General features: G+C 45.0%; 3 protein-coding genes across 4 annotated transcripts; 2 read left to right on the top strand and 1 right to left on the bottom strand.

Annotated features, from left to right (window-relative positions):
• Positions 1–1,239: 1,239 nt before the first annotated feature.
• LOC136522805 (uncharacterized) lies at positions 1,240–3,244 on the bottom strand. Of its 2 annotated transcripts, none has more exons than XM_066516607.1 (6): positions 3,126–3,244; positions 2,923–3,014; positions 2,442–2,780; positions 1,968–2,334; positions 1,793–1,877; positions 1,240–1,699 (listed from the first exon to the last, which is right to left on the bottom strand). In XM_066516607.1, the coding sequence occupies exons 1-6, from the start codon at positions 3,149–3,151 to the stop codon at positions 1,508–1,510; spliced, it is 1,101 nt and encodes a 366-aa protein (XP_066372704.1). In that variant the 5' UTR covers positions 3,152–3,244; the 3' UTR covers positions 1,240–1,507. The 2 variants fall into 2 exon arrangements, with proteins under 2 accessions (XP_066372704.1, XP_066372705.1); XM_066516608.1 differs by having other exon boundaries at positions 2,442–2,777.
• Positions 3,245–4,219: 975 nt separating this feature from the next.
• Positions 4,220–14,642, top strand: LOC136520862 (glutamate receptor 3.5-like). The gene is made up of 6 exons (XM_066514531.1): positions 4,220–4,626; positions 11,213–12,558; positions 12,651–12,928; positions 13,156–13,187; positions 13,289–13,695; positions 13,839–14,642. Exons 1-6 carry the CDS (start codon positions 4,353–4,355, stop codon positions 14,313–14,315), a joined length of 2,814 nt encoding a protein of 937 aa, XP_066370628.1. The 5' UTR covers positions 4,220–4,352; the 3' UTR covers positions 14,316–14,642.
• A 6,633-nt stretch (positions 14,643–21,275) lies between these two features.
• Positions 21,276–26,680, top strand: LOC136520138 (glutamate receptor 3.4-like). Its single transcript, XM_066513562.1, has 6 exons — positions 21,276–21,906; positions 23,403–24,742; positions 24,818–25,095; positions 25,327–25,358; positions 25,457–25,863; positions 25,985–26,680. The coding sequence occupies exons 1-6, from the start codon at positions 21,648–21,650 to the stop codon at positions 26,447–26,449; spliced, it is 2,781 nt and encodes a 926-aa protein (XP_066369659.1). The 5' UTR covers positions 21,276–21,647; the 3' UTR covers positions 26,450–26,680.
• Positions 26,681–27,919: the final 1,239 nt, after the last annotated feature.

Below are 27,919 nucleotides of genomic sequence, written 5' to 3'. Positions count from 1 at the left end.
AACAATTTAAAATCTGTATTTTTCTTTTTTTGCGCATAAAAATCTGTATTTTTCAAATGTTCAAGGTTTCGTCGTGGCTCTACATCCCAAATTTGTGGGACAAAAAGAACAAAAGGAAACACTATGTTCACGCTCGTGCATCGCTATGTAAGTTGTCTCAATAGTGCCAAATTTTAGCTAGTTTATTGCATTGTTGTTTCGCGAGGCAAGGCAGTGATGCATGAGAGGATTTATAATTTAGAGGTACGTAATAAGTTTAAATGGTAAAGTACTACACAGGTGTGTACACCTATGGTATGGTCTCCGTTAATTAGAGACATATAGCTGAGGCAGGCTAGAGTACCTAGAAAAAGCAGCTTGCTGCTCGTACTAGGGTTTTCTACTAAACACATTACTAAGCTCACTACCAATCCTCCAACCGACGAACTCGCCACTGGTTCCAAAGTTCCTGCTGCTGCCTTTGTCTTTGGCGCTAGTATTGTCCTGCCAAGGGGCACACAACTTGCACACGCCACCGTCTCTGGCGCAGTGGCGCCCCTCTCCTCTCCCCTCGATAACATGTCCGAAGGGCCAATAGTGCATCCCAGGTGGCGCGTGTTCCTCCTAGGCTACAGTGTGTTTGATACCTCATCGTGGTTGTCACCCTCCATTGTTGCAGTCTCGCTACTATAGCTTCTGGCATCGCATTGAGATGTCCTCAAGGATTCCATTTAGAAGGGCATACATGGAGTAAAGGAGCACGTCAACGACATCCAAGACCACAAAGACGACAACCAACACCAAGGAAGCCGCACCCACAGGGGCGCAGGGAGGGGCAGGGTGTCTCACCCAATGATATGTGCAAAAAAGGTATGCATGCTACGCTGCCACGGGAAGGAGGGGGATCTGCCTTTACTGTCACTTGATCTGTCATGCTCTCGACCAGAACCACCGTGCTGCCACGCCTCTGACTGGATCCGCCTTCGGGTAGTTGGAAGGTGGAGAGGCAGGCAGTGGGAAAGTGGAGGCTATGGAGGCCTGCTACGGGGAGAGAGAGGAGAGAGAGCCAAGATGATAGGAGGAGGTGGCTGAGAATTTAAGTTAGGCTTTGGGTCTATTTTCTAAGATGGGTCTCCTAAGAGGTTTACCTATGAAAATCAGCTTTTATTTTTAGAGAGGCTTGTCTGTAAGATATACCTCTATAAATAGAACAAATAGACTAAAAATTGCTGGATATTTTCGGAAGGCAGTGGTAAGAGGTTCCATTTGCAGCGATTGAAGGAGAAGGGTCACACACACGCACGCAAGCACATGCAAAGGTTATAGGCTGAAAGTTGGGATGCTGCTTGTGAGCCATCCGAAATTCTGAACAAAGATGCTTGCCTCACATCAATGCTCAAATATTCATGTCGTTCCCTTTCGATTCAGTCGCAAATGATCCATGTGCCGGTCTCGATCGAGGCTTATGTACACATATACATACACATGCACATCGACTCATCTTGGACTGTGGTGCGCGGTTTCATCATCAGAAACACCCACATGTCCCGGGAAGCTTCCCCGTGGACCGTATGGTGTGTGCCTTGTCCCTGGCCTTCCTCTCGGCGCTCCTCCTCTTCTCCTCCGCCGTCAGCCTCGACGCGGCGGCCACCTTGTTGATCCTCGACATCTCCTCGTTGTACTCCTCCAGCGCCTTAGCACGCTTCCTCTCCGACTCACTCTACAAGAGATCAGATCGATCGGCAAGATTAATAAAACTAAACAAGTTCGTACGTTCCGATAAATCTTCTGAACAAAGCATAACGAAATGAACCTCATCTTTCAGCTCCTTTTGGCGCCTGGCCTTGGCCTTCTTCTCCACCTCCCATTCAGCAATCGTCTGCATCGTCTCGTCGTACCTGCCACAAATTAAATCGGTGGCAAATCAAACAAAACCAGTCGATTTTGCCTCCAAACAAAACCAAACTGATCACCAGCCGCTAGCTTACTGCTTCTTGATCTTCGCCAGCTTCTCCTTCTCCCAGGCATCTGCCATGGCTTCGTTTTCGCTGGAGAACGCCACTCCACCACCAGACGTGGTAGCAGCTCCACCACTCTCTCTACCGGCCGCCGAATACGAGCTCGACGTCTTGCTGTCCATTGGCCGTGCCGTTGGCTGTGCCGCCACCGTCTGGTTCCCCTGATCTTGCTCGAATCTCCTGCTTCCTCTCTTTTCTGAAGGTTTCCGGCTGAAACTGGGGTCCTTCCTTACGCGTGGTGCAGGGTCAGTGAAAGCAGGGGGCCTTTCATCTGAAACTGCACCCTCTGCTGGCTTCTTCTGAGCCGGTCTTAGTGGCCGATTCACTGATACATTAGCTGAAAATTTACCCAAATGAATATGACACGTTAGCAAAAAAGAAAATCTCAAAATTACTGTTAGATATTCTTTCAAAAAAATTACAGTTAGATAATATATATACCACCTTGTTCATCTTGGTAATCGTCGTCTATGGGCTCTTTACCAGTGAACCATCTCGAGGAAGAGGATCTGCTGCCTTCGAAAATTGGCTTCTTCAGGCTCTCGCCTCGCTTGGGTGTACGTGGTGACTTGCTGGACTGCGGCGTGGTCCGAGCAGGTCCATCATCCATGGAAGAAGAAGCAGCAGGACGCTGCTGCTTGTTTCCATTTCCACGCGCAAGCTTGTCCGCGACAGCATACGGCGGCCTCTCTTGAGACGCTAACAGCCTCTCCTCCTCTCGCGCGGCGATGGCGTAGGCGACTGCTGCCACCGTGGCTGCATACGCCGCGTCGTACTCCTCTGCTGCATTGCTCATTGGCCCCAAACAGAAATGCAAGCTTGGATTAGTCATCAGTCATCAGTCACCTGCCTCGACAAATTTCAACCGTTGGAAACGTAGATGATTAGGTGAAAACGACACATGTCTCATCTAATTTAGTTTCACCTCTGCGTGAACTTGTCCTTTGCTGAGATGGTACTGGTACTGTCTCGCCGCCGCCGCCACGATCTTCCTGCCTCACCCCAGAGAAGCTGACCCTGTGCAAACACCGCATATATGGTTGTGAATTTGAGCACCAAGATGGAGGAATGGAGGTAGTAGACGCCAATAGACGAACGAAGTGACAAAGGTCTCTTGCAATTTACTACCTCAGATGTTTCAGATCGTCATCCATGGTGCATGCAAGAAGAACAATTCGTGAACAAACCAAACTAAAAGCCCAATCTTCGTCCTAAATGTAATGCGCAACTCCTAACTACAATTTTCCAATAAGCTTAAGTAGTAAGCTATGCACTTGAACGCTATATAGAGAGGAGCTGAGGAAGAGAAGGAGGTTAGAGAGGGTATCAGGGTAAGTAAGAGCTGTAATACACGACACGAAAGCGCTAGTCTCGGAGGCACGGAATGCAGAGGATCAGAGGAGGCATGGCGGATCGGAATCACTTTGCCCAATTGAAATCTCAAAGAATCTTTCAATCCAGGGGGCAGCCTTTTGCTCGCCTTGCCCTGCGACTAGTGTCCGGGTCAGGGGCTAAAGTTTAGTCATATCAAATCGAACGTTCGGATGCTAACTATGATGATTAAACGTGAGCTCATTATAAAACTAATTGCACAGGAATAGATCAATTAGCGAGACGAATATATTAAGCTTAGTTAATCCATAATTAGTAAATGTTACTGTAGCATCACGTTGTCAAATTATGAACTAATTAGACTCAATAGATTCGTCTCGCAAATTAGCCTCATTCTGTATAATTAGTTTTATAATTAATCTATGTTTAATACTCCATCAAAGATTCGACAGGCACGGCTAGATTTTTGCCAAAGGAAAAGGAGAAATTCTTTCCTTGTCTTGCTAAGCCATATATCTTGCGTGAGCGTGAGCGTGACTGACAGACACAGTGACACTCCTGCTGTCCTGTCCTGTTCCTGCTGCACAGTATTGCACACGCACGTTCCGATTCGATCTCCGACCCGATACAGTCCTCAATGCAAGTTTAGCACAGTAGCAGCGAGATCGAACGACGGAGGAAGCAGAGCCACACACGCCGCTCGCTCGCACGCTGGCTCACCTCGGCCCGTCCGATGGGCGCCGACGGCTACGGCCCGCCCCCTGACACCAGTCACGACATGGCTAGCACGTCGGCGTCACCTCACCGGTTGGCTGACACTTACTTGCCAGAGCCGTCGCCTTCACTGTGCTTCCTTGCGCACCTCAAAACCAGCGCCTCTCATTCCTTCCTCCTCCTCTGCCTTCTTCTCCTTCCCAAGCAGCGCAAGCACCGACGCGACTAGTGGTAGTGCTCCCGACGACGGTGGCGGCGCCCACCGTGCTTTAGATTGCTAGTGCGTGGCCGGCGCTTGGGTTGGGGCTGATGATGGGCGGTGTGGCTCAGTTGGTGGTGGTTACTGTGCTCTTGGCCACTGCCGCCGCCGCTGCGCGGACGGCGTCGGCGGCGGGGGCGCGGCCGAGCGAGGTGGCCGTGGGCGCCCTCTTCACGTACGACTCCACGATTGGCCGCGCCGCGCAGCTCGCCATCGAGCTCGCCGTCGACGACGTCAACGCGGACGCCAAGGTGCTCTCGGGGACCAAGCTCAACTTGATGCCCATGGACACCAACTGCAGCGGCTTCCTTGGCACCATCAAAGGTTGGTTTCTTTTTTCCGCTTCGCATCTGCCGCCTCCATTTGTCGTGTAATACAGTGCATTCTAAAAAATATAAGACAATTAAAGAGAACACCCAAATAACACATGTATCCATAGATTATTTCAATTATAGAGTTTCTCCTTAAATCATGATTTCCTTTTTAACAAACTTTGCCAAATCTAAACATAACCATTATGTAGAATGCATTATATTTTAATATAAATTTTAGAAGTCACGCTGCACTATATTTTAGGACGAGAGAGTAGCTCTTTCCTCGTTCATGCATGTGTCAATCAAAGATTAGGATTTTCGTAAAAGTTTTTTGTTCATAGATGTATTGAAATATATATTATGGTCAGCACTAATCCTAATATCTATGGGAGAATCTCTATAGGTTTTTCCACGGGTAACCTTTTATGACTTCAAATTTTACTTGTATCTTAGTAAAAGAAAGCATAAAAGTCTACTTTATAATTCGCCGACAAAAAAATATTGCCCACCTAAAACTCAAATAAAATCGTGATTTATCCTGTCCTAAACAATGCATAGAAACCATAATGGTCTAAATTACCCTCTAGCCCAGGTTGAAATCCTCTGTTACTGTGGGTCGAGCCATTCCATCCCTTCCCTCTCATCACCACATAGGAGGCGGAATGGAGGGGACCTTATGATGGCGAGTGTAGTGGTGGAGCACTCAGTTCACAACGTGTGAGATGCCCACAAGCATGGTTGAAAATTACATAGATGTTCATTTTTTAACATCATGGACGCTTTCGGATCATATGAACCCAAATCCCTCATTCTACTCATAAAATCCCACTTTTTGTACACATTACTATAAATAATTTTCATATACACCTCCTATTTTTCAAGTAGAGCTCACTGAGCAAAGCATTTTTAACTAGTCCTAGGAGCACTATAGCTTACAAACCGCCCCCTGAAGATACATTTTTAAGGACAATTCCCCTAGTAGAAGTATAGATATTTTCAGAGGTGATCGGCTTAAAAAAACATCTCTAAAAATATGATTTCTAACGACGGTTGCTTATGTCAACTACCATTTTAATGGGTGAACTTTAGAGGCAATCGACTTAGTCAATGGTCTCTAAAAATTGATTTTCATGGACAGGTACAAGTCAATAGTCTTTAAAAATAACCACATAACAAATAAAATCATTAAATAAAGTCGGATGTAGACAGAATTTATATGGAAATTGATTTTCATGGACAGGTACAAGTCAATAGTCTTTAAAAATAACCACATAACAAATAAATTCATTAAATAAAGTCGGATAGTCTTTAAAAATAACCACATAACAAATAAATTCATTAAATAAAGTCGGATGTAGACAGAATTTGTATGGAAATCATAGAGAACGGTGAGATCTAGAACTTTGTAATTGAAGACTTTTTCATTTGAGATTGTTTAAGATCTTTTGTTAATTCTTAAAATTTAATTTATCAAATTTTTCAAATGGTCTCAAATGGAGACACACGCTTTATAAAAGTTGTAGTGATAAACGAGATCTAAAATATTTAAGTTGGAATTTTTTTCATTTAAGATTATGTAAAGCCAAAATTTCAATATAAGAATAATTCTTCTATCCCGATTTCCCTCGCAATATCCGTATGTGTGTTCGCATATCCGTATCCATACCATTCTATCTAGCCAACATTACCTAAGAATATTAACCTGATTTCCTGGCAATATATAGAAGGAAAAAAAAAGACACAAGCCGGTGGAGTGGTACGACAATGGCATAACTATGAAATTGGTTAAGGTATTTTTGTAAGGTGCAAAAAAAAACATATTTTAACTGTTGCGGAGCATCAAATTCTTTACTTTATTCCAATCCAAGATTCCTTTTCCTTTGCGTCATGTTTGAACCCCAGAATAAAGTAAAACAAATAGGTTTCATGAGACTTCTTTGTTTTAACACAATGCAACATACTAGTTTCCATTTTTTTTCAGAAAATAACAGGCTGAATCTTATAGTTACGACTCGTTTATTTCCATCCGGCCCGAGATAAAACTAAACCAGCTAAAATATTTGGTCCGATTCAAATTTTTAGCCCATTCTAAGACTATCCACTATTAATTGAGGGCGTGCATCCATGCAAAACCAATGTTGAGAAAACACCAAACGTCACAGTGTTCAGCATCGACATGCGCCTGTGGGAACCAACATCAGACCATCATCTTCATTTCCTATGAGTGAGAAAACATCGACGCTGACTGAGAAATGATTTTTTACTTCCTCATCATCAATGCATATAGGTTACTTGATGCTAGCTTTTTTAAGCTCGGCATCACTTCACACAATGGCACTATCCGATGTCCAAACTCACTTTTCCTTGTTTCAGCATCGATTGTGACTCACATTGTGGCTAATCTAAGACCCAGACCCATTTTTAGGTCCCCTACAGTTGTTTGCCTTCCCGAAAACCTCCTCCAATGGTAGACCCATACACCCGACGCATTTTGCCTGCTCCCCTGAACGCCAGGCAAAAAAGCGTCCCCTCTCTCCTCGAGACGCAAATCGCCGAGCTCGCCAGCGCAGAAGCGGAGCTCGCCCGCGCCGTGGGGCCGCGCGCAGAGGCGGAGCTCGCCCTCGCTGTGGCAGAGGCGGAGCTCGCCCGCGCCGTGGCCGAGGCGGAGCTCGCCCGCGCCCGCCGCCGGTGTTGGAGGAGGAGCGCGCGGCGAGGCGGGGAGCGGGGCGCGGCCGTCAGGGAGCAAGGATCCGGGGTCCTCCGCGCTGGGGCGGAGCTCGCCCGCGCCCGCCGTCGGTGTTGGAGGAGGAGCGCGCGTGGAGGCCGGAGACGACGACGAGGATGTCCTTGGCGCGGTCCTGGACGGACGAGCGGCGACCTCCGGCGGATTTGGGGGCTTTTGCGTTTGCGGTCTGTTGGAGAGGCTCACTTTTGCGTGGTGACTTTTTTTCCCCGTGCCGGACCCAAACCGAGATATAGGTGTTGGATTTGGGTATCATGGTTGGAGTCAGTCTAAGGCCCAACAAAGAGCCCACAAATATTCCTCCATCATATCAATACGATGCTAAGTAAGGGTCTATTTAGTTACAAGTAATTTTTATGATGCCAATATTAGACCGTGTTTGGTCGGGCTCCATCCACGTTGTTTCTCCACCGGATTAGCGGAGCTACAAATCATGGCTCCGCCTCCGTATGCCAAAAAGGGCTCTGCTGTGGTGTAGAAGCGCTCCTCCTCCCGTATCTGTTTGGCGCAGCTCCGCTGACGCGGTGCCGGAGCCAAAGCGCTACAAAATATGCCCTTAAGGCAAGCCAAAATATGGTTACACCAATATTAGAGTAAGCCAATATGGAGTATTTTGTAAGACAACCAATGTTGGGACTTCGTTTGGTACCAAAAAAAAGAGGACGAAACTGTTTTCCTAAAATTTTGGCACCAAACCAATTACATATCAAATTTCTTAAATTTACCCATATTTTGGCTTGATAAAAAAACGGCTTGCAACCAAGTAGGCCCTAAAAACTTTGGGCCTGCAAGTTGACTTCTAAAACTTGCCTAACCAAAACATAGATTTATCAAATTTAAGGCCCCCCAAATTAGGGCAAAAGATTATAGAAATGCATTTGGTTGAGGGCCATAACATAGTAGTGGATACCTCTTCCTCATGAGTTTACCATGATTTTAACCATAAAATTTGGTGTGTCCATTTTCTTAATCAAAATCAATATATGCCTTAATTTTGGTTAGACAAGTTTTTGGTTGCACCAAACAAGAGGTGTACTGTACGTAGGACATTGCATAGCAGCAGATCACAGTGGAACCCTATATAAATATAAAATATATCGATTGATGAATGTGGGGCCAGGTAGCCTGTATTGGCCTTGTTCGGATGGTATGGTTATGGAGGAATTTGGATGGTTTGAAGGAATTCTGGAGGAATTTGTGAGAGAAAAACACTGTTCTGGATGAAAAAAAAGAAACGGATCAAGCTGGGTTTAAGGGCACGCGAACGGGGCTGCATTTGCTCTTCATTGCTAGTAACACAGGTTATATGGCCTCACATTTATCTTTGGGTCATGCTAGCGCCCGCACCCGCGCGTGCTGCTGCGCCTACCCATGCACTGCTACGGCCCGCGTCTCCTCCTGTTGCGTCTGCTCGGGAGAGCATGTGTGTGGGCCCGTCCAGCTATATGCAAGAGAGGGAGCACAGCGTGTATACCCCAATGCGAGAGAGAAAGAGTACAATGTGTGTGTCCTAATGCGAGAGAGAGGGAAAGAGGGAGGCAGGGAGCACAGCGTGCATACTCATGTGTTGACTCGACTGCATGCTCCACCATGGGGACCAAGCCTGGTGGTGCTGGGGCACCTGGTTCTGCGTGTCCGAGAGTCGCAGCGCATGAGGAGCAGCACCTACTGCAACGTACTGAAACAAGGTGAAACAACTGAAACATACGTTTCTAACACATGTGTATAACCACTACAACATATGCAACATCTAGATAAAACACTTATAACATACGTCTGAAACAAGTGAAAAATTTAGAACATGCACTTGCAACATATGTGCATAGCCACTACAACATATGCAATATACAGATGAAATAGCTGAAACATTTGGAAAACACACTTGCAACAAACGTGTATAGCCACTGCAACATATGCAATATCCAGATGAAAACACTTACAACATACGTTTGAAACAGCTGAAACATACACTTGCAACATACATATATAGCCATTGCAACATATGTAACACCAGATCTACTTTTGCAACATCCAGATAAAATATACACAACGTAAACATATGAAAAGTTGTAATATGTGCTCATCTATTTGCCGCAGCCAATGATGGCTCATTGACACGGACGCTGAAAGCACAGCGCAAGGCGTGGGCGGCGTGAGGCACGAGGCACGAGGCACGAATGGTGTGAGACACGGGCGGGGTGCGTGGCACGAGGCGGGTCCGCTCACGAGGCGTGAGGCGCAACAGCGCGTGCGAAGCGGGTTCGGTGCGCAGCGCGAGGCGGGTCTATCCAGATTTTTTTAATAAAATGGAGAAAGGGAGTTAGGCCGGTCAGACATAATCCACAGGGCCAGCAAATGCATTTGTCCGGCCAAACGGATGCTCGGGTAGAGAGCATTACAGGTCATCATGGTAGTGTTTGGAACCCGAGGAAACCAAGCAGGCCCTTCCTCACGGTCAGTGCCGGCCCTAGGGGTAGGACACGAGGTGCGACGGCCGAAGGCCCAAGCGGATGAGGGGTCCAAGCCTAGGTATACAAACCCTAGGTCCTATAGTCCATTAGGCATTAGCAAGCTAATGAGAAGAGAGACATAGAAGTGGCTAGACGGCCCAAAAAGACAACATCGGTATTTCTTTCTTAGTTTTCTTTCCCCACAGCCATCGGGTAGAGAGGAGGCGAGGAGTCACGCTGCACACGGCACACTCTGATCGTGAGTTCGCGACGTGCGTCTTACACACGCGGAGCTAGCGAGCCGCGCCCCCGCGAAGAGCTAGACTACCGGAGACACGGCGCACGAGGACGGTGACCAGGCAGGGCTCCACGACGACGACATCTTATTCTTGGCTTCTTCCGAATTGCGACCACTGATCAGTTGTTTAGGCCAAGGGTATTTTTCCTTTTTATTTTTAATCCAAATTAATTATTTATATAGTATTCCAGACTTCTAGTACTTTGTACCCATATAGTCATATTTTTTCTTCTAATTTAGGTGTTAGAATTTTATAATGTTACCTAAAAAATATTTGTCATGGATGAGAAAAGGAAACAGATATATTGCTTTTTTAATCTACATTGTTCCTCGATAATTATCATACATCTATAAATATATTGCTTAATCTATATTGTTCCCCGATAATTATCAGATATGTTAAATTAAAAATATGTTATTGAATTTGCTTTCGTTTTGTAAATAAAATTAGTGTCTATATATATATTAAAATTTTATACATGATCACGATTCACGAGGCCGTTGCGACCGGCACTGCTCACGGTCCGCAGCCAACGCCAAACGGTTTGCTTGCGAGTCGCCGCTCGTCGCCGCCTGCGCCAGCTCTCCCGCAGCCACCGCGAGACCGTGATTGCTTCCCGGACATCCGAGCTCGCGCCATGGACGCTCCTCGACGCCGCCCCCGTGCCATGGCCGCTCCTCGACGCCCGCCGCCGCGTCCTCACCGCCATCTGCACCCCCTGCTGCCACCACCGCGTCGTCGCCGCCCTCCCCGCCGCCTGCGCGTTCCACACCGGCGCCGCATATACCCTCTCCACGCCAACTGCCATGTCTAACCGGTTGAGGAAATTTTGTTCAGATTTGTTGAAATTAGTGGACACCGGTCCGAAATTTCCGAATTTCGTCCAATTCGGCGGGCTACGATTTTTTTTCTGAAAAGAATCCTAGAACCTTGGCTACGAGTAGAATAAGTTATCTTTTCTTGGGTTGCAATTGCAAGACACCCGAATTTAACTTCAGTTCATCAACTATTTTTTTTTGAAACAAACAGTTCATCAACTATCACTGCTACTCACTTTAATGGTGAATGCATGAACTGATTCATAGAAACCTTACTTGGTTGCAGCTTTGGAGCTAATGGAGAAAAATGTAGTTGCTGTGATTGGCCCACAATCCTCTGGGATAGGCCATGTCATCTCTCAAGTTGTCAATGAGTTACATGTTCCTCTTCTATCATTTGCGGCAACGGATCCAACTCTTTCTGCATCAGAGTATCCTTACTTCTTAAGGACAACCACAAGTGACTACTTCCAAATGAATGCCGTTGCTAGCATTGTTGATTACTATCAGTGGAAAAGGGTGACTGCTATATACGTCGACGACGATTATGGGCGAGGTGGCGTCTCGGCTCTCGGCGATGCGCTTGCATTGAAGAGGGCACAGGTTTCATATAAAGCAGCTATTCCTCCAAATTCAAACACAGATGTGATCCGTGATGTACTGTTTAGAGCAAACATGATGGAATCAAGGGTCATGGTTGTGCATGTCAATCCTGACACAGGTTTGAGGGTATTTTCTGCAGCTAAGAAGCTCCAGATGATGGCCAGTGGCTATGTCTGGATAGTAACTGATTGGCTAGCTGCTGTCCTCGATTCCTCCCCCTCATCTAGAGATCCTAAATACATAAGTAATATTCAGGGAGTAATTGTTCTTCGTCAGCACACTCCTGATTCTGATGCCAAGAAAAAGTTCATATCTAGATGGAACACTGTGGCTCGTAACAGAAGTATGACTTCTGGACTGAACTCATATGCTTTCTATGCTTATGACTCAGTTTGGGCCGTTGCTCGCTCTGTCGACCAATTTCTCAATGCTGGGCAACATATCAACTTCTCAACAGATCCAAGGCTGCGTGATCCAAACGGCACCACTTTGCGTCTGTCAAGTCTCAAGATATTCGACGGTGGTGACCAGATGCTGCAGCAACTTCTCCTCACAAACTTCACAGGTCTAACAGGTCCAGTCCGATTTGATTCAGGCGGCAATTTGGTACGCCCAGCTTATGATATCCTCAATGTTGGCCGCTCCGGCGCCAGCTTGGTTGGCTATTGGTCCAACTATTCAGGCCTTTCTGTGGCTGCTCCTGAAATTTTGTATCAGATGCCATCAAATGCATCCAACAGTGCCTATCAGCTGAAGAATGTGGTATGGCCTGGTGATTCAACTGATATACCTAGGGGCTGGGTGTTTCCAAACAATGGCCAGCCTCTCAGAGTTGGGGTCCCAGTTAAACCAAGCTTCAAGATATTGGTGTCAGGCAGTAGCCCTGATACTGTGAGGGGTTACTGCATTGATGTTTTCAAGTCAGCAATTAAACTGCTCCCTTACCCAGTTCCTTACCAGTTTGTACCTATTGGGGATGGCACAAAGAACCCTAGTTACGTCGGCATTGTTGGGATGGTTGCTTCCAATGTATGTCCTCATTCTTTGTCATCCCAGTTTGTTTCACCATTAGCTTTAATTTGTTGACGATCCTCTGATTTGTTTGTTTCATTTTCATTCAGACACTTGATGCAGCTGTAGGCGACTTTGCGATAGTGAGAAATGGAACACGGCTTGCTGAGTACACACAGCCTTACATTGATTCAGGGCTTGTGATAGTGGCGCCGGTGAAACATGTAAGCTCAAACGCCTGGGCTTTCCTTAAACCTTTCACATGGGAGATGTGGTCTGTCATAGGCGCTCTTTTCATTTTGGTGGGAATTGTGGTGTGGCTACTCGAACATCGGACTAATGAGGAATTTCGAGGGCCTCCACGTAATCAAATCATAACAATATTCTGGTACGTTGTCTCTGTTGCTACTCTAAGCCTCTATCTAAGGATGTGTTTTATCCTAGTTTATTACCATACCTGGCTTTAGTCAAAATTCATACTGGCAGTACCATTATATGGGTCAAAATGTTCGAGGCTTTATTCATTTTTCTCTTTTTCTATTTGTGTTCTTTTCTGAATGCTTAGTTGCTAACTTTAGGAGTTAACCATATATACATTGTGTGCTTCTCTTTCAGGTTCAGCTTCTCAACAATGTTCTTCTCACACAGTAAGACCACTACTAGATGCCTCAATGACATCAACTTCCTCATGATTTTTTTTTTCACTGCATGGGGAGAAACTTCTTGACAAAAAAACTCTCACCTTCAGGGCAGAACACCGGAACCGCGCTCGGGCGTTTCGTGTTAATCATATGGATGTTCGTCGTGTTGATCATCACTTCAAGCTACACTGCCAGCTTGACGTCAATCCTGACGGTCCAACAGCTCGCGACAGGAATTACAGGACTTGACAGTCTCATATCAAGCTCTTTACCTATTGGATACCAGACTGGAAAATTCACCAAGAAATACCTGATGATAAACCTCAACGTTCCTGAGTCTCGATTGGTGCAACTGAACACGATCCAGGAATACGCTGATGCCCTTACCCGTGGACCAAAAAATGGCGGTGTTGCTGCAATTATCGACGAGAAGCCATATATCGATATCTTCCTGTCACACTACTGCAACTTCAAGATTGTGGGACAGCAGTTCACAAGGGAAGGATGGGGATTTGTATGTTCATCGCCTTTATCTTGTTCTGTGCCTTCTTCTTTTTTTAGTAACTTGTTATATGCCTTTCATTCGCTTTCATTTGGGCATTTGTCCTGTTGCATTGCATCTCAAGGTAGCATGTGTCCATTGTTTTTTCTTTGCAGGCATTCCAGAAAGACTCCCCCCTTGCTGCAGATATGTCGACCGCCATCCTTCAGCTTTCAGAGAGTGGCAAGCTTCAGAGCATCCATGACGAGTGGTTCACAAAGCCGAGCTGTGCCACCGACGATGAGAGCAATCTGGGAGCAACCAGGCTTGGCCTCGGAAGCTTCTGGGGCCTTTTCCTCATTTGTGCCCTGATATGTCTCTTAGCTCTGGTGATGTTCTTCATACAAGTCTGCTGGCAGTACAAGCAGTACTCCAATTCTGAAGATGCTGACGAGCCCAGTGCAGCTGGCGCTGATGGTGCTGTCAAAAGACAGCGGAGGCTGTCAGGCCTTGGCAGCTTCAAAGAGATCGTAAAGTTTGTCGACATGAAGGAGGAGGAAATCATGAAGAAGTCGATGAAACGACGGTCAGGCGAGAAAGATAACCCAGCTGCTGCAGGATTCTCAGATGCTCAATCGGTGGCTTCAGCATAGAACATGCATTCTTGCTGATCGACTTCAATGCTTCAGAAGACAAAGCAAGGAAGCACAAGACCGATGACATATATATATATATATTGAATTGGGTTCTCGCCCAAAAGAAAAGTAGTACGATGATCTAACTTTTTTCCAGGACAAAAGGCTTTGGTTTTGTTATAGGAGGATCTGAGAATCCATCTTTTATCACGGTTATTAGAATTTTGTCTCAGTTACATGCTTGGGAAAGGCTACTCATGACCGGTAACTTTTTTATGTTTACCTGCTATAACGTTTGTACTAATTTACGAGATTTATTATAGTTTCTCAAATAATTTATTATCATACCGTAGAGGCACGCCACTTTGTCCTTAACTCAAATTAGGATTTTACAAATATTTCAGAATATTCGAGGGCAAAATAGTCAACACCAGCGTGAAAAAGGCTCCATCTGTGGACTCGGAGTACAACGAACCAAGGACTTTGAGGACTCGGATCCACAACGTGAAGTGGGCAGACTGTTTTCGATGTTACTTCAGTTCTTGTTCTCGCCAAACTCGACTTCGATGGTACCAGGGGACACACGGGCACACATGTGTGTGTGGCCTTGGTCACTAACAACGCCGAAGATGTGAACGACGTGCGATGTGTGCTCCTTCCTAGGTGTGGCGGCGCCTAGGTCAACATCATGATAGTCCATTGGTGATGTATCATGACTCAACAATGGAGGTGTCCTATTGTTGTAGTGCGAGCACGGGGAAGAGTGAGCCTTGGACGATCCTGGCCCATGGGAACGGTGCACAAGTCCTACTGCCCATTGGTGCTCGCCTCGTTGCCCAAGAGATGGTCGACGCATGGTAGAACATGGTTGAAAAGAAAGGGACAAGGGCTATGGCATCACTTATGGAGGACAGGGAGGGGAGAGAAGAGGCAAAAGAATAGTGCAGATACATGAGCGGGGCAAAGGACGAGACTGAGCTAATTCAGGACATGGTTTTTTTAGGAATAATTCACGACATGGTTGATTTGCTATTAAAATTGGTCATGGCAAAGATTTGTCAAGCAAAAGCTGTCAAAAAAATTGGGTCAAAATATTTGCCACAAATCTAGCAAGCCAAATGAAATGTGGATAAGTTTTTTTTGAGGGCAATGGCGGGTGCTCTGCCATTTCATTTTTAGTAGGGATTGAAAAATGTACATTAAGGTCTGATGACCCAATAAGGGGAAACATAAAAGAAAAAGGATGAAAAAAGATAGATAGAAATCAAGCCATGCCGGTCAGGTGTCCAACATCTGCATCACCTGCCTGAGCGCAGCCACCTCTTGTCTGATTACAGCCACTAGTTGTATCTCCGTCAGTGCTTTGTTGTCATATACTCGCCGGCATCTTTCCTTCCAAATGTTCCATGTCGTATATGTAATGATTTGATCTCTAAGTTCTGGATCAGCTGTTTGTGTTTCACCCAATAGATCAGACCACCATAGTTTCAGATTGCTAACCGATTGCCTTGGTTGAATGTTCAGCCTGTTAGTTTGGCTTTAAATTTTCAGCTGGAACAGTATTTTTCTCTCACACAAACCAGCCAACAGTACTTCTTCACGAACCAGTCAACCGAGGCCGTAGATGGCCGGTCTGCTGCGCTATGTGTTGCCAGACTCTTTTGGAGCAAGGGCAGTTTGCAACCATGTGTGTCATTGATTCATTCCGTGTTCTGCACAGCTGATAAATTGGGTTTGCTTGTCCTCCCTGTTTATTCGATCCGACGTGAGCAGCTTCCTTTGCAATAGTAGCCAGAGGAAGAACTTGCATTTATTCTCCACCTTTGGTACTCTCTCCATCAAGAAAAAAATGTAATTATGGGTTATGTGCCAATTAAAGTTGTTCCCATTTAACCAAGTTTCTTATAAATAGTAATTACATTTATGACTTCAAATCAATTTATTATGAAAACACATTTCATAACTAATCTAATAATTCATCTATCTTAAAATATAAAACATGATATTATACTAGAATTGCATTTTTGTTCTTGGACAGCGAGTACTTCTCAAGGAAAAAAAAAGAAAATGGTAGCAAAGGGTCTTAGGCCTGCTTGGTTTGCTTCCAATTCTTACCCAACTAGTTTGCCAAAGTAAGAGCAAAAATTATAGGTGTGCATTTGGTTAAGTGCTGTAATAATAGTAGAAAACACATTTTATCTCTTATACAATTTTAAAAAGATTTTAGAGAGACTTCCCAAAACTTTAGCTATAAACATTGTTGTGTCAATTCTTTGGTCACGAACCAATTGATGACTAAAAGTTTTTGTACGCCATTATTTTTATGGGGCAATAAAAGCCAACCAAGACCCTTATTTATGCGCTATCACACGGAGAGATCAGAATTGTTGAAAAATTATTGGTCCATGGAGACGCTGTCCACCGAGATTTTTTTTAACACTTTTTGTAAACTAATTTTACATCCAACACTGTTTTTTTTCAAAACTAACATTTTTTGCCGCGCATATTGCCATGGCACGGCGAAATGCCTGTGCCGCGTCATGTATGGTGGCGCGGCAGGAGGATGACGTGACGACGACCGGGGCGGCTGACCGGTGACGTGGCAGGGTCTGCCGCGCCACCGATCTTGGCGCGGCACTGACGCGCCACGGCGCATGGCGCGGCAGGACCTGGACGCAGACAGAAGATCGGCTGCTGTTGGTGAGGATCGGCAGCGACGCGACCATGGACCTCGGCTTCCTCGACCCCTAGCCGGTGGGCTTTGACCAGTTGCTCTAGTCCGACATGAGGTCGCGCAGCACGGTCGACTACTGCGCGTCTAACCAGGGTGCCTTCTTCGACGATTTTGTGGCGGCAATGACCAAGCTCGAGAGGATCGGGGTCAAGACGTCGGCCACCGGCGGCGAGATATGCCAGGACTAACGGTTCCCGAACTAGTTGCTAGTTAATCTTGCCGGCAGTACTGCCGCGACGCATTGAAACGAATATGAAGCAAATAAATGAAGTCCGTGCGCAAGTTGACAAGCTGCCACATAACATTTTCATTGGTTCGACATAACATAACCAACTAAACCTGCAAGTTTTGGACGATAATATTCGTTCAACCTAACAAACTAAGACTCAGGAGTGTAAGGATCTCTCGGACGTCTCTGTCTCTTCAGATTTGTTGGCAACACATTGGGAGTGTAGCCAACGTCGGTGTGGTCGCGTTGCCGGTGCGTACGGCTCGTACCATGCAAATATATGATATGCACGATTACTTATAATATTTATGATCGTTAGTTCATGGAGCCTACGTATTTAAAGAAGCTACATTTGTTACTACCTATGAGGCTCCTTGGTATCAAGCGGGGCACCACCTAGCTGACACATGCCGATCTCGTCCTACGGCCAAGGGTCCCACTGGTGGTGCTGTCTGTGGAAGCCCGGGGGGGTCGTCGTCGTCTTCATTGTCCTCGCTTACAGGGTCCTTCCCAGCGCTATGATGTGGTGGTGTACGCACTGCGGAAGTGGCACCTGTCACTAGCTAAGAAGAGCCGGCTGGTGTCCTCAAAGAGCTAGAAGAGGTGCCACCCGACCGCGCCGGGACTGCCGGTTACATCCATGGAGTGTCCATGTAGCTCAGCTTCTGAGTTAGCTTCCTGCAGCTCCGCTTCACCTTCTGCATAAATAGATGTTAAAGTTAGTGCATTTTCCAAACGCATATACACTAAAGAAATTTTTTTAGAACAGACAAGTTTATGTTTACCTCCACAAAAGCCTCGAAAACGCCTGGCCCCTGCCCTCTAGACTCGTGAAGACGAAACGTTGCTTCGTTGGACATCCTTGACAATTGTGTCGCCTAGGTACAGAAACACAGTTGGACAGTTTTAGTACACATACTTAATACCAAATGGATAACAAATTGTACCATTCGAGTATCTTACCACGTATCTTTGAAGCAGGGCTCTCTGTAGCTATGTGTTGGCCCTAGTGGCAACGTCGTACACATCTTCGATCACATCTTCCTCTGAGTCCTCGTTAATCGTCTCCTCAGTGTACGGGGGCTTGATATGTGTTCTCGTAGACCTATGAAGCCACCGCATGTACTCGTCGAAGGTGTGCTGGTCGTGTGGAGGACCCGCATGGATCGACTGTCGTTCCCTAGTCTACCACAACTGGATGTACGCGTTGTGTGTCACGTGTCAATCCTTGGTCTTGTACCTCTTCCTATGGCCATACATGCAACAAACGATGTTAGTTGTACCACATACACCTCTAAATTGTAGATTTATTATTAATCGATAACACACCCGTGCAATTCTTGGTTGGTGGAGTAAAGCGGTGGTGGACAGCCTGTCATACTTTCAAACTGTCTATAGACCCTGATGGGCAAGTGAATCTCGACCACGTGGAAGAAAATAAGAGGGACATTGCAGCAATACTCGTCTGACTCATCCCTAGTGACAGGACTCAGATAGTACTCGAGCTCTGGAGCATCCCAAGGACACCAATGCACCTAAATATTTCGTAATTGAGTTAGGTTGTGATATAGTGTATATCGAACAAGACACATATATGATAGTAAAGAGAGTGTAACCTGATGCTGTGTCAAGACGTCGAGACTATCCGTGTACTCCCTATACTTGTGCCTCGCATTCTCTCTAACTAACTCTGCTTCCGTCCAGATATACAGAGCTATAGGGAGTGTATCATGTCCGTTCTATTGCTGCATTGAGCACGATAATGAATTAGTCATTAATAATTTTATCATATGTAACTGCCTCAAAAAATACAGTGAACCAAAGTACTTACCGATAAACCAGTAGCAAGGGGCCTCCCAACGGGCCATCGTTCCCAACACCAAAGCTAGAGTAGGTAGGAGCAAGCCTTAAGGATCGCATACCCTGAGGTGCGATGGCAGGCAACGCATAGCTGTCGATACGTCTATGCCAGGACTGCGCTGCCCTAGCTGTACGCCGCTATGTTCTCCCACGACTGGCGTAGTATGTCAAGGAAGATCCAGCTGATGGTGTTGCCCGAGGCGTCTGGGAAGAGGAAAGCACCAAGGAAGTGCTAGAGCCACACTCTAGCGAACTTGTCGATCTTAGCCTCCTCAGCCTATGGATCCAAGTAATCAAAGCACTCTGTGATCCAGGACGACGAAACACCGAAACTTTTTCTGAAATTCACCAAAGAAAATAAGACCCGATGGCCGAAGGAAAGCAATGCAAGTATTAAATAGACTTGAATTGCTCACTTATTTTTCTTTGAAACCTCGTCGTCCGATGGAAGAAAGCCAATGAACTGAGCCACAAACTCACTCCAGTAATCGTTGTCAACTATACCTATCACTAGAAGTCCTCCCAACCGAAAACCAAAGATAGCATTCACGTCCTACAGGGTCAAGGTCATCTCGTCGCAAGGTAGGTGGAATATGTGGGTCTCAGACCTCCACCTATTATAAGAATAGGATGACTGTTAGTTGACTCAAATTTGTTATAAGAATATTTACGTATAAAGAAGGCACTTGCACCTGTCTACATCTATAGTAGTGCAGTGCTGGGTCAAGGTGCGGAAAGACCGTAGTTGACAACACGGACAAGCTCGAGGAAGTCGGCACGCCGTATATACGGCGCGTAACACTTGTCTCACTGGTGCGCCCTGGTGTGCGTGCGGTGCTTCAAAGAAGACAATGCCACCTCTGCGTCGGTGTCACTCAAGATGTGTGCTCGGTGCTGATCGTCGTACTCCACCTCAACAATGAGATACAACGGGTGTTGCGTGGGAGGGGCCATCCTGTTACAAATTGATAAACAAAGGGTTAGAGTATTCAAATTAACAATATTCAAATTAACATTATGTAGCATTGCAAAATTTAAACTACATATTATGAAATACGAACACAATATGAAAGCACATGTATATATTTAAAGTAACATTAACAGACATATTAAACAACTTCACTAGAAAAATAATATTTGATGAAACTTCATCAAATCATCCAAATCGATGTATCACGCACTACTAAATACCGACACTTAAAAACTAGTATCTATATCCAAAATCTCTAACTAAATAACTAACCATAAACTAAAAAAATAAATACCGAATCAATCCCAAAATCCAAAATCCTAACTAACGGTAACCTAAACCCTAACTACCTAACCAAACCTTAACTATACTATAACACACAACCTCAAACCTAAAAACTATCTACCTAAATAAACAAATTCACTAACCTTACTATCCTAAATCACTAATCCTGACTATCTTAAATCACTAACTATCCTAAGTCACTAACTATTCTAACTATCCTAAATCAATAACAATCATAAAACTCTAACTAACCTAAATCACTAACTGTCCTAAATCACTAACATCACTATCCTAAATCACTAGCTATCCTAAATCAATAACAATCATAATAATATGAAATCGAGAGGGAGCTACCTTAATATGAGCGGGCGGCCGACGACCGTGACGCGCCGGCATTCGTGGCGCGGGCGGCGCGGGTGCTGCGCGGCGGGAGTGGGGGGGTGCGGGCGGGCTGGCGTGTGTGGCGTGCGTGCGGGCGGGCTCGCTCGCGATATTTATCTGGTCCAGCCGCGTCATGCGCCGTGGCGCATCACTGCCGCGCCACCGATCTTGGCGCGGCAGACCCTGCCACGTCACCGGTCAGCAGCTCCAGTCGTCGCCACGTCATCCTCCTGCCGCGCCATATGGTGGCGCATGCGTTTCGCCGCGCCATAGCAATAGGCGCGGTCAAAAGTATTAGTTTTAAAGAAAAAAAATAGTATTAGATTTAAAATTAGTTTAGGAAAAGTGTTAAAAAAATACTCCACCGACGGACCTGGTTGCGACTTGGCACGGAAAAAAATCTTTCTCGCCTTGCGTCCGACATCCGTGACGACAAAATTCCTTCCTTCCCGTCTCCGTCGCGCGGTAGCATCACCCATTCACCCTCAACCTCTCCAATCTCCATCTCGCGCTCGCTGTCTCTCAGCTGTGCGCGCTTGGGTCATGCGTGACTTCACACCTACGCATTCCGAGTTCGGAGACTCGGAGTCAGCTCCGGTACAGTGCGTCGGCTCCTCAAAGCCTCATCCCGGCATCCCGCGGACAGGGAGAGAGCTCGGCTCCTCACCAGTTGTCGTCCTCTTCACTGCCCTCCTTGCCCACCTCAAAACCAGAATCTTGCTTTGCGATAATACCATAGCTCCACCCAATCCTTGCGGCTTTGGAGAACCAGCGCTCCTCATTCAGTCATTCTTCGTCTCCGAACTGACCGATGCGGTTGGTACCAAGGTTCCAGCCCTCGACGGCCCCCGCGCCGTGCTCTAGCCTCTAGTGCCGCTTGAATTCCGGGTAATGGACGCGGCTCAGTTGGTGATTCTGTTCTTGGCGCTTGCCGCCGCGACGCGGGCGGCGTCGGCGTCGGGGGCGCGGCCGAGCGAGGTGACCGTCGGCGCTCTCTTCACGTACGACTCCACAATTGGCCGCGCGGCGCAGCTCGCCATCGAGCTCGCCGTCGATGACGTCAACGCGGACGGCAAGGTCCTCCCCGGGACCCAGCTCAATTTGGTGCCCCAGGACACCAACTGCAGCGGCTTTCTTGGGACCATCGAAGGTTCGGTTTTCGTTTCCCCCTCTTTCTTCAGTTGCTCATGTCCATGTTTCTAGAAGAAGTTGTTTTTTTTTTGTCTTTCAAAAAAAAAAAAACCCTTTTTTTATATAGTTAAGAATTAGAATTGAAGCATAGGTAGCAGCGGAAATGGAAATATTGAGGCCTTTTTGGATACAGAGCTGTTTCAAAGTTTTGAGGAAATATTATAGCCAGCAGCTGTAACAGTAGTCTTAATCCTATTGTTTCATCTTTTATAAGGAGTACTTATTATCAGTAGAGCATAAAAGAGGAAAAGTTGATTGTTTGTCTAAAAACCTGAACAAAATCTTGACTGATCCAATAGAGAACTTCACTGCCGGCAAAAACATAGGAGGCGGATGGGAGGGGACTATTCAGTCCCACTGTATTATTGGTTTAGTCAAACTAAGCCAGGTACTCCTACTGGTCGGATTTTTATATTCTTAATAATTGCTCGGCTCGTGTTTCATGAGATGATTTGACAATGTTAGCTTTTCTGTTTGTCTTACATCGATCAAAAGTATCTTATAATAACATATTCCTTTCTGAAGAACTATGATTGCACAGATACTTACAAAAGTTTGCATATCAGATAATGATGCTCCTCGAATATACATTGGACACTGATAATCGTCGGTATCAGTAATTTTTGTAACATTCAAATAAATAAGATACTTTTTGACACTTGGTCAACACCCCATCCATGCTTTCGGATGCCTGTGAACCCTGACCCCTCATTCTACTTAAATACCACTCTCTAGTCTCTAGATCACTTCCACTTGTTCCCCTCATTATGCGTTCACTTATCCATATCCATATTGATCTACCTATGCGAAAATAGCTTAAGAATTCTACTAACCCGATTGTCCTGGCAATAGAAGAGCAACAGACAGAAAGAGTGCTGATGGAGTGGTACCACAAATAGCGTAACTTGTGAAATTGGTTAAGGTATTCTGTAGGATGCAGGAAACATGTGTCAGCTGTTACTGATGGAGTGGTGCCGTAACTTGTGAAATCGGTTAGGTATTCTATAGGATGCAGGAAACATGTGTTAGCTGTTACTGATGGAGTGGTACCACAAATGACTTAACTTGTGAAATCGGTTAAGGTATTCTGTAGGATGCAGGAAACATGTGTCAGCTGTTAGGGAGCATCCAATTCCTCACTTTATTCTCATTCAAGATTCTTTGTTTCCTTCTTTCAAGTTTGAGAACCAGAACAAAGTAAACTGTATAGGTTTATTGGAGACTGTTTCTTTGTTTGAATCACAGCTAGTTTTCCTGTTTTTATCAGAAAATAAAGTTTGCATGACATGCATAAAGTTTAAGGACAAAATTAGTGGGATCTTTATAGGCACGAGTACAATAAGCTGTCATCTTTTCTTGGCTTGAAAGACATCAGAAATTAACTTCAGTACCTCAACTGTCACTTTTACTTTGACGGTGCATGAACTGATTCATAGAAACCTTACTTGGTTGCAGCGTTGCGGCTAATGGAAAAAAGCGTAGTTGCGGTGATTGGCCCACAATCCTCTGGGATAGGCCATGTCATCTCCCATGCTGTTAATGAGCTACATGTACCTCTTCTATCATTTGCGGCTACAGATCCAACTCTCTCTGCATCAGAGTATCCGTACTTCATCAGGACAACCATAAGTGACTACTTCCAAATGAATGCCGTTGCTAGCATTGTTGATTACTATCAATGGAAAAGAGTGACTGCTATATTCGTTGATGATGATTATGGGCGAGGTGGCGTGGAAGCCCTCGGTGATGCGCTTGCATTAAAGAGGGCAAAGATTTCATATAAAGCAGCTATTCCTCCAAATTCAAATACAGACGTGATCAATGATGTACTATTTAGAGCAAATATGATGGAATCAAGGGTCATGGTTGTGCATGTCAATCCTGACACGGGGATGAGAATATTTTCTGTAGCTAAGAACCTCCAAATGATGGCCAGTGGCTATGTCTGGATAGTAACTGATTGGCTAGCTGCTGTCCTTGATTCCTCAGCATATAGAGAACTTAAAGATATGGGTTATATTCAGGGACTAATTGTTCTGCGTCAGCACATTCCTGAATCTGATGCCAAGGATAAGTTCATATCTAAATGGAATAATGTGGCTCGGAACAGAAATATTACCTCTGGCTTGAACTCGTATGGTTTTTATGCTTATGACTCGGTTTGGGCAGTTGCTCGTGCTGTCGATAAATTTCTCAGTAGTGGGCAACAGATCAACTTCTCAACAGATCCCAGGTTACAAAATTTAAATGACAGCACGTTGCATCTATCAACTCTGAAGATATTTGACGGTGGTGAGCAGATGCTGCAGCAACTTCTCCTCACAAATTTTACAGGTGTTACAGGTCCAGTCCAGTTTGATTCAGACCACAATTTGGTACGCCCAGCGTATGATATCCTTAATGTTGCTGGCTCTGGCTCCCGCTTGATTGGCTATTGGTCTAACTATTCTGGGCTTTCCGTGGCTGCTCCTGAAATTTTGTATCAGATGCCACGAAATACATCTACAAGTGCCCAGCATCTGCATGATGTGGTATGGCCTGGTGATTCCACTACTAAGCCTCAGGGATGGGTATTCCCAAACACTGGCCAACCTCTGAGAGTTGGGGTTCCAATTAAAGCAAGCTTTAAGGAATTAGTGTCAGGCAGAGGAGATAACATGAGTGGTTATTGCATCGAGATATTCAACGCAGCAATTAAACTGCTTCCTTACCCAGTTCCTTACCAATTTATAACTATTGGGGATGGTACAAAAAACCCTAGCTATATTGACATCATTAGAATGGTTGCTGCCAATGTATGCCCTCATTCCTGTCCCAATCTATTTCACAATTTTGTTGACAGAACTCTGATTTGTTTCATTTTCATTTAGTCACTTGATGCAGCTGTAGGCGACTTTGCTATAGTGAGAAATGGAATGCAGCTTGCAGAATACACACAGCCTTATATTGAGTCAGGGCTTGTGATAGTAGCGCCCGTGAAACATGTAACTTCAAGTGCCTGGGCTTTCCTTGAACCTTTCACATTGGAGATGTGGTGTGTCACAGTTGCTCTTTTTATTTTGGTGGGTGTAGTAGTTTGGCTTCTTGAACATCGTACTAATGAGGAATTTCGAGGCTCTCCAAGGCGACAAGTCATAACAATGTTATGGTACGTTTGTTGCATGTTGTAACTTTGTGGATGTTTTTTTGTCCTAATTTACCTTACCTTGTTTGAGTCAAAGTTCAGACTGGCAATACCATTATGGTTGAAAAATGTTTCTAGCTTTATTCAATTCATGCTCATCTTATGATTTACTGTTATTTTGTTGGTGTTTTTTTTCTTCTAAATGCTTAGTTGCTAACTTCAGGAATTGACGGATGATATGTGCTTCTCTTTCAGGTTTAGCTTCTCAACAATGTTCTTCGCACACAGTAAGTCCACTAGACGCGTCCATGATATTAACTTATAAACTGTTCCATGATTCTTTGCCTATATGCATGGAAACGTCTTGATGAGAAACTCACTTCAGGAGAGAACACTGTAAGCACACTTGGGCGGTTCGTGTTGATAATATGGTTGTTTGTTGTGCTGATCATCACTTCAAGTTACACTGCTAGCTTGACGTCAATCCTCACTGTCCAACAGCTCTCAACTGGAATTACAGGGATTGATAGTTTGGTTTCAAGTTCTTTACCTATTGGATACCAGGCCGGAAAATTTACCAAAAGGTACCTGAGTGAAAACTTCAATGTTCCTCTCTCTCGACTGGTACCACTGAATACGATCCAGGAATATGCTGATGCCCTTAACCGTGGACCAAAATACGGCGGTGTTGCTGCAATAGTTGATGAGAAGCCATATATTGATATCTTCCTGTCAAACTACTGCAAATTCAGAATAGTGGGAGAGGAATTCACAAAGGAAGGATGGGGCTTTGTATGTTCATTGTCCTTTATCTTGTTCTCTTCCCTCATTTACTTCATCTCAGGGAAGCACACATCCATGTCTGGCACCGTAATGGAAATGATTTATTCTGCTCCATTGTTTTTCTTTACAGGCATTCCAGAGAGACTCCCCCCTTGCTGCAGATTTATCGACGGCAATCCTTCAACTTTCAGAGAGTGGCCAACTTCAGAGAATCCACGACGAGTGGTTCTCACGGTCTAGTTGCTCCTCAGATGACAGCGAAGTGGGAGCAACCAGGCTTGGCCTCGGAAGCTTTTGGGGCCTCTTCCTTGTGTGTGCCCTGATATGCCTCTTCGCTCTGCTGGTATTCTTCATACGAGTCTGCTGGCAGTACAACCAGTACTCCAGTTCTGAAGCTGCTGGCGAGCCCAGTGCAGGTGCCGCTGGTCCTGTCATAAGACAGCGGCGACTATCACGCCTTGGCAGCTTCAAAGAGCTGATCCAGTTTGTCGACAAGAAGGAGGAGGAGATCAAGAAAACGATGAAACGAAGATCGAGCGATAAAAATAGCCAAGCTGCAGGATTCTCATATGCTCAGTCAGTGGCTTCAGCATAGGACGTCCTTTCAGATTTCTGCCCTTCAGATGGATATGGCAAAGCAGGGGAAGTACATTACCAATTGTATTGAATTAGGTTATCTCCAAAAGCAAAACAAATCGATGTAAATAGTAATGGTATACTTTGATCTGTTTGTATTTGACAAAACTGTTTTCAGCGATTGACCATTGCTCCAAGCTGTGCAAAGTGGTTTATTTCAATTGTTTTTCTGGCAGGCGCCATTTTAGCTTTCCTCTGATTTATGGTTCTGCTTCTAGATTATGCAAGTGGCATGAGCAATTTGGGTAACGCTCTTGAATTCTGAAACCCTGAAGCAAGAAGTGAGCTTTAAAGTGGGAACAGATTGGCCGTTGGGCTATTACACGGATCTGGTCACCCTCGCGTGGGCACAAGAAACCATAATGATCCTGCGCATCGCATCGCGTCGAATCGAAACACCGGCGTCGTTAACAGACAATCCCACTCCCCAAAATCGCTTCACGAGTTCGACATATGTATAAGCGCGTATTTAGTTGAATCTCAAATTCCTAAAAAAAAGTGCTACAGTATCCATCACATCGAATCTTACGATACGTGCATGGAGCATTAAATGTAGACGAAAAAAAACTAATTACACAGTTTGGTTGAAAATTGCGAGACGAACGTTTTGAACCTAATTAGTTCATGATTGAACACTAATTGACAAATAAAAACGAAAATACTACAATAGCCCAAAATCCAAACTTCACGCAACTGAACACGCGAGGAAATGCCACTGCAGTTGCTCAACTTGACCGCTGCTCCAGCCTCCTCCAGTCCATAGAGTCCACACACACACTTCTGGCCCATGGACAAGCAACTTATTCCTGTTCCCCAGCACTCACAACTTACGTAATAAAATGGAGTGGCTTAGAAGTACCTCATCCGTCCATGAATAACAATGCGTATTTTAGTTTCATTTCCTTCGGCCTTCTAAGTTAATTTTTAATCAATTTTTTCCTTGCATAATGTTCTCTCCGTTCTAAATTATAAGTAACACTTTAACCTTTCTTTCATTGCGTAATACTCTGTATCATTAATAGGTGCAAAACCAATAAAGTGAAAGCAGCGAAATGTGAATCCAGTTGTATATAACTTTTATTCCATGGACATACTTATAATTTGACGTATTGTTAGTCAAAGTACACAAGACATTTGGTTTATATATATTGGGACCTTTCCACAGAATTAAAGAAAAACTAAAGAATATTGGCATCTTTGTTTCAACTTGTATCTAGCTTTTGTCAGCCAGAAGATAGAAACTGAAACAAAAGGAATATTTATTGAGCCGGCTTTTGAAAAACTGGAAATCTGACTTTTGATGAAATAAACTAACAATAGTTGAAAAGCACGTTAAGAACGATATTTTTAGCTTTTGGTGTATGGAGAAGCTAAATATTTATTACAAAAGCCAATAGCAAAAATGTCAAAAGCCAGAAAGCTAGCTTTT

This window comes from Miscanthus floridulus, chromosome 18 (genome assembly GCF_019320115.1).
Source record: "Miscanthus floridulus cultivar M001 chromosome 18, ASM1932011v1, whole genome shotgun sequence".
NCBI classification, from domain to species: domain Eukaryota; kingdom Viridiplantae; phylum Streptophyta; class Magnoliopsida; order Poales; family Poaceae; genus Miscanthus; species Miscanthus floridulus.
The sequence above is the reverse complement of the archived record's forward strand: the minus strand, read 5'-3'. Positions and strand labels throughout refer to the sequence as shown.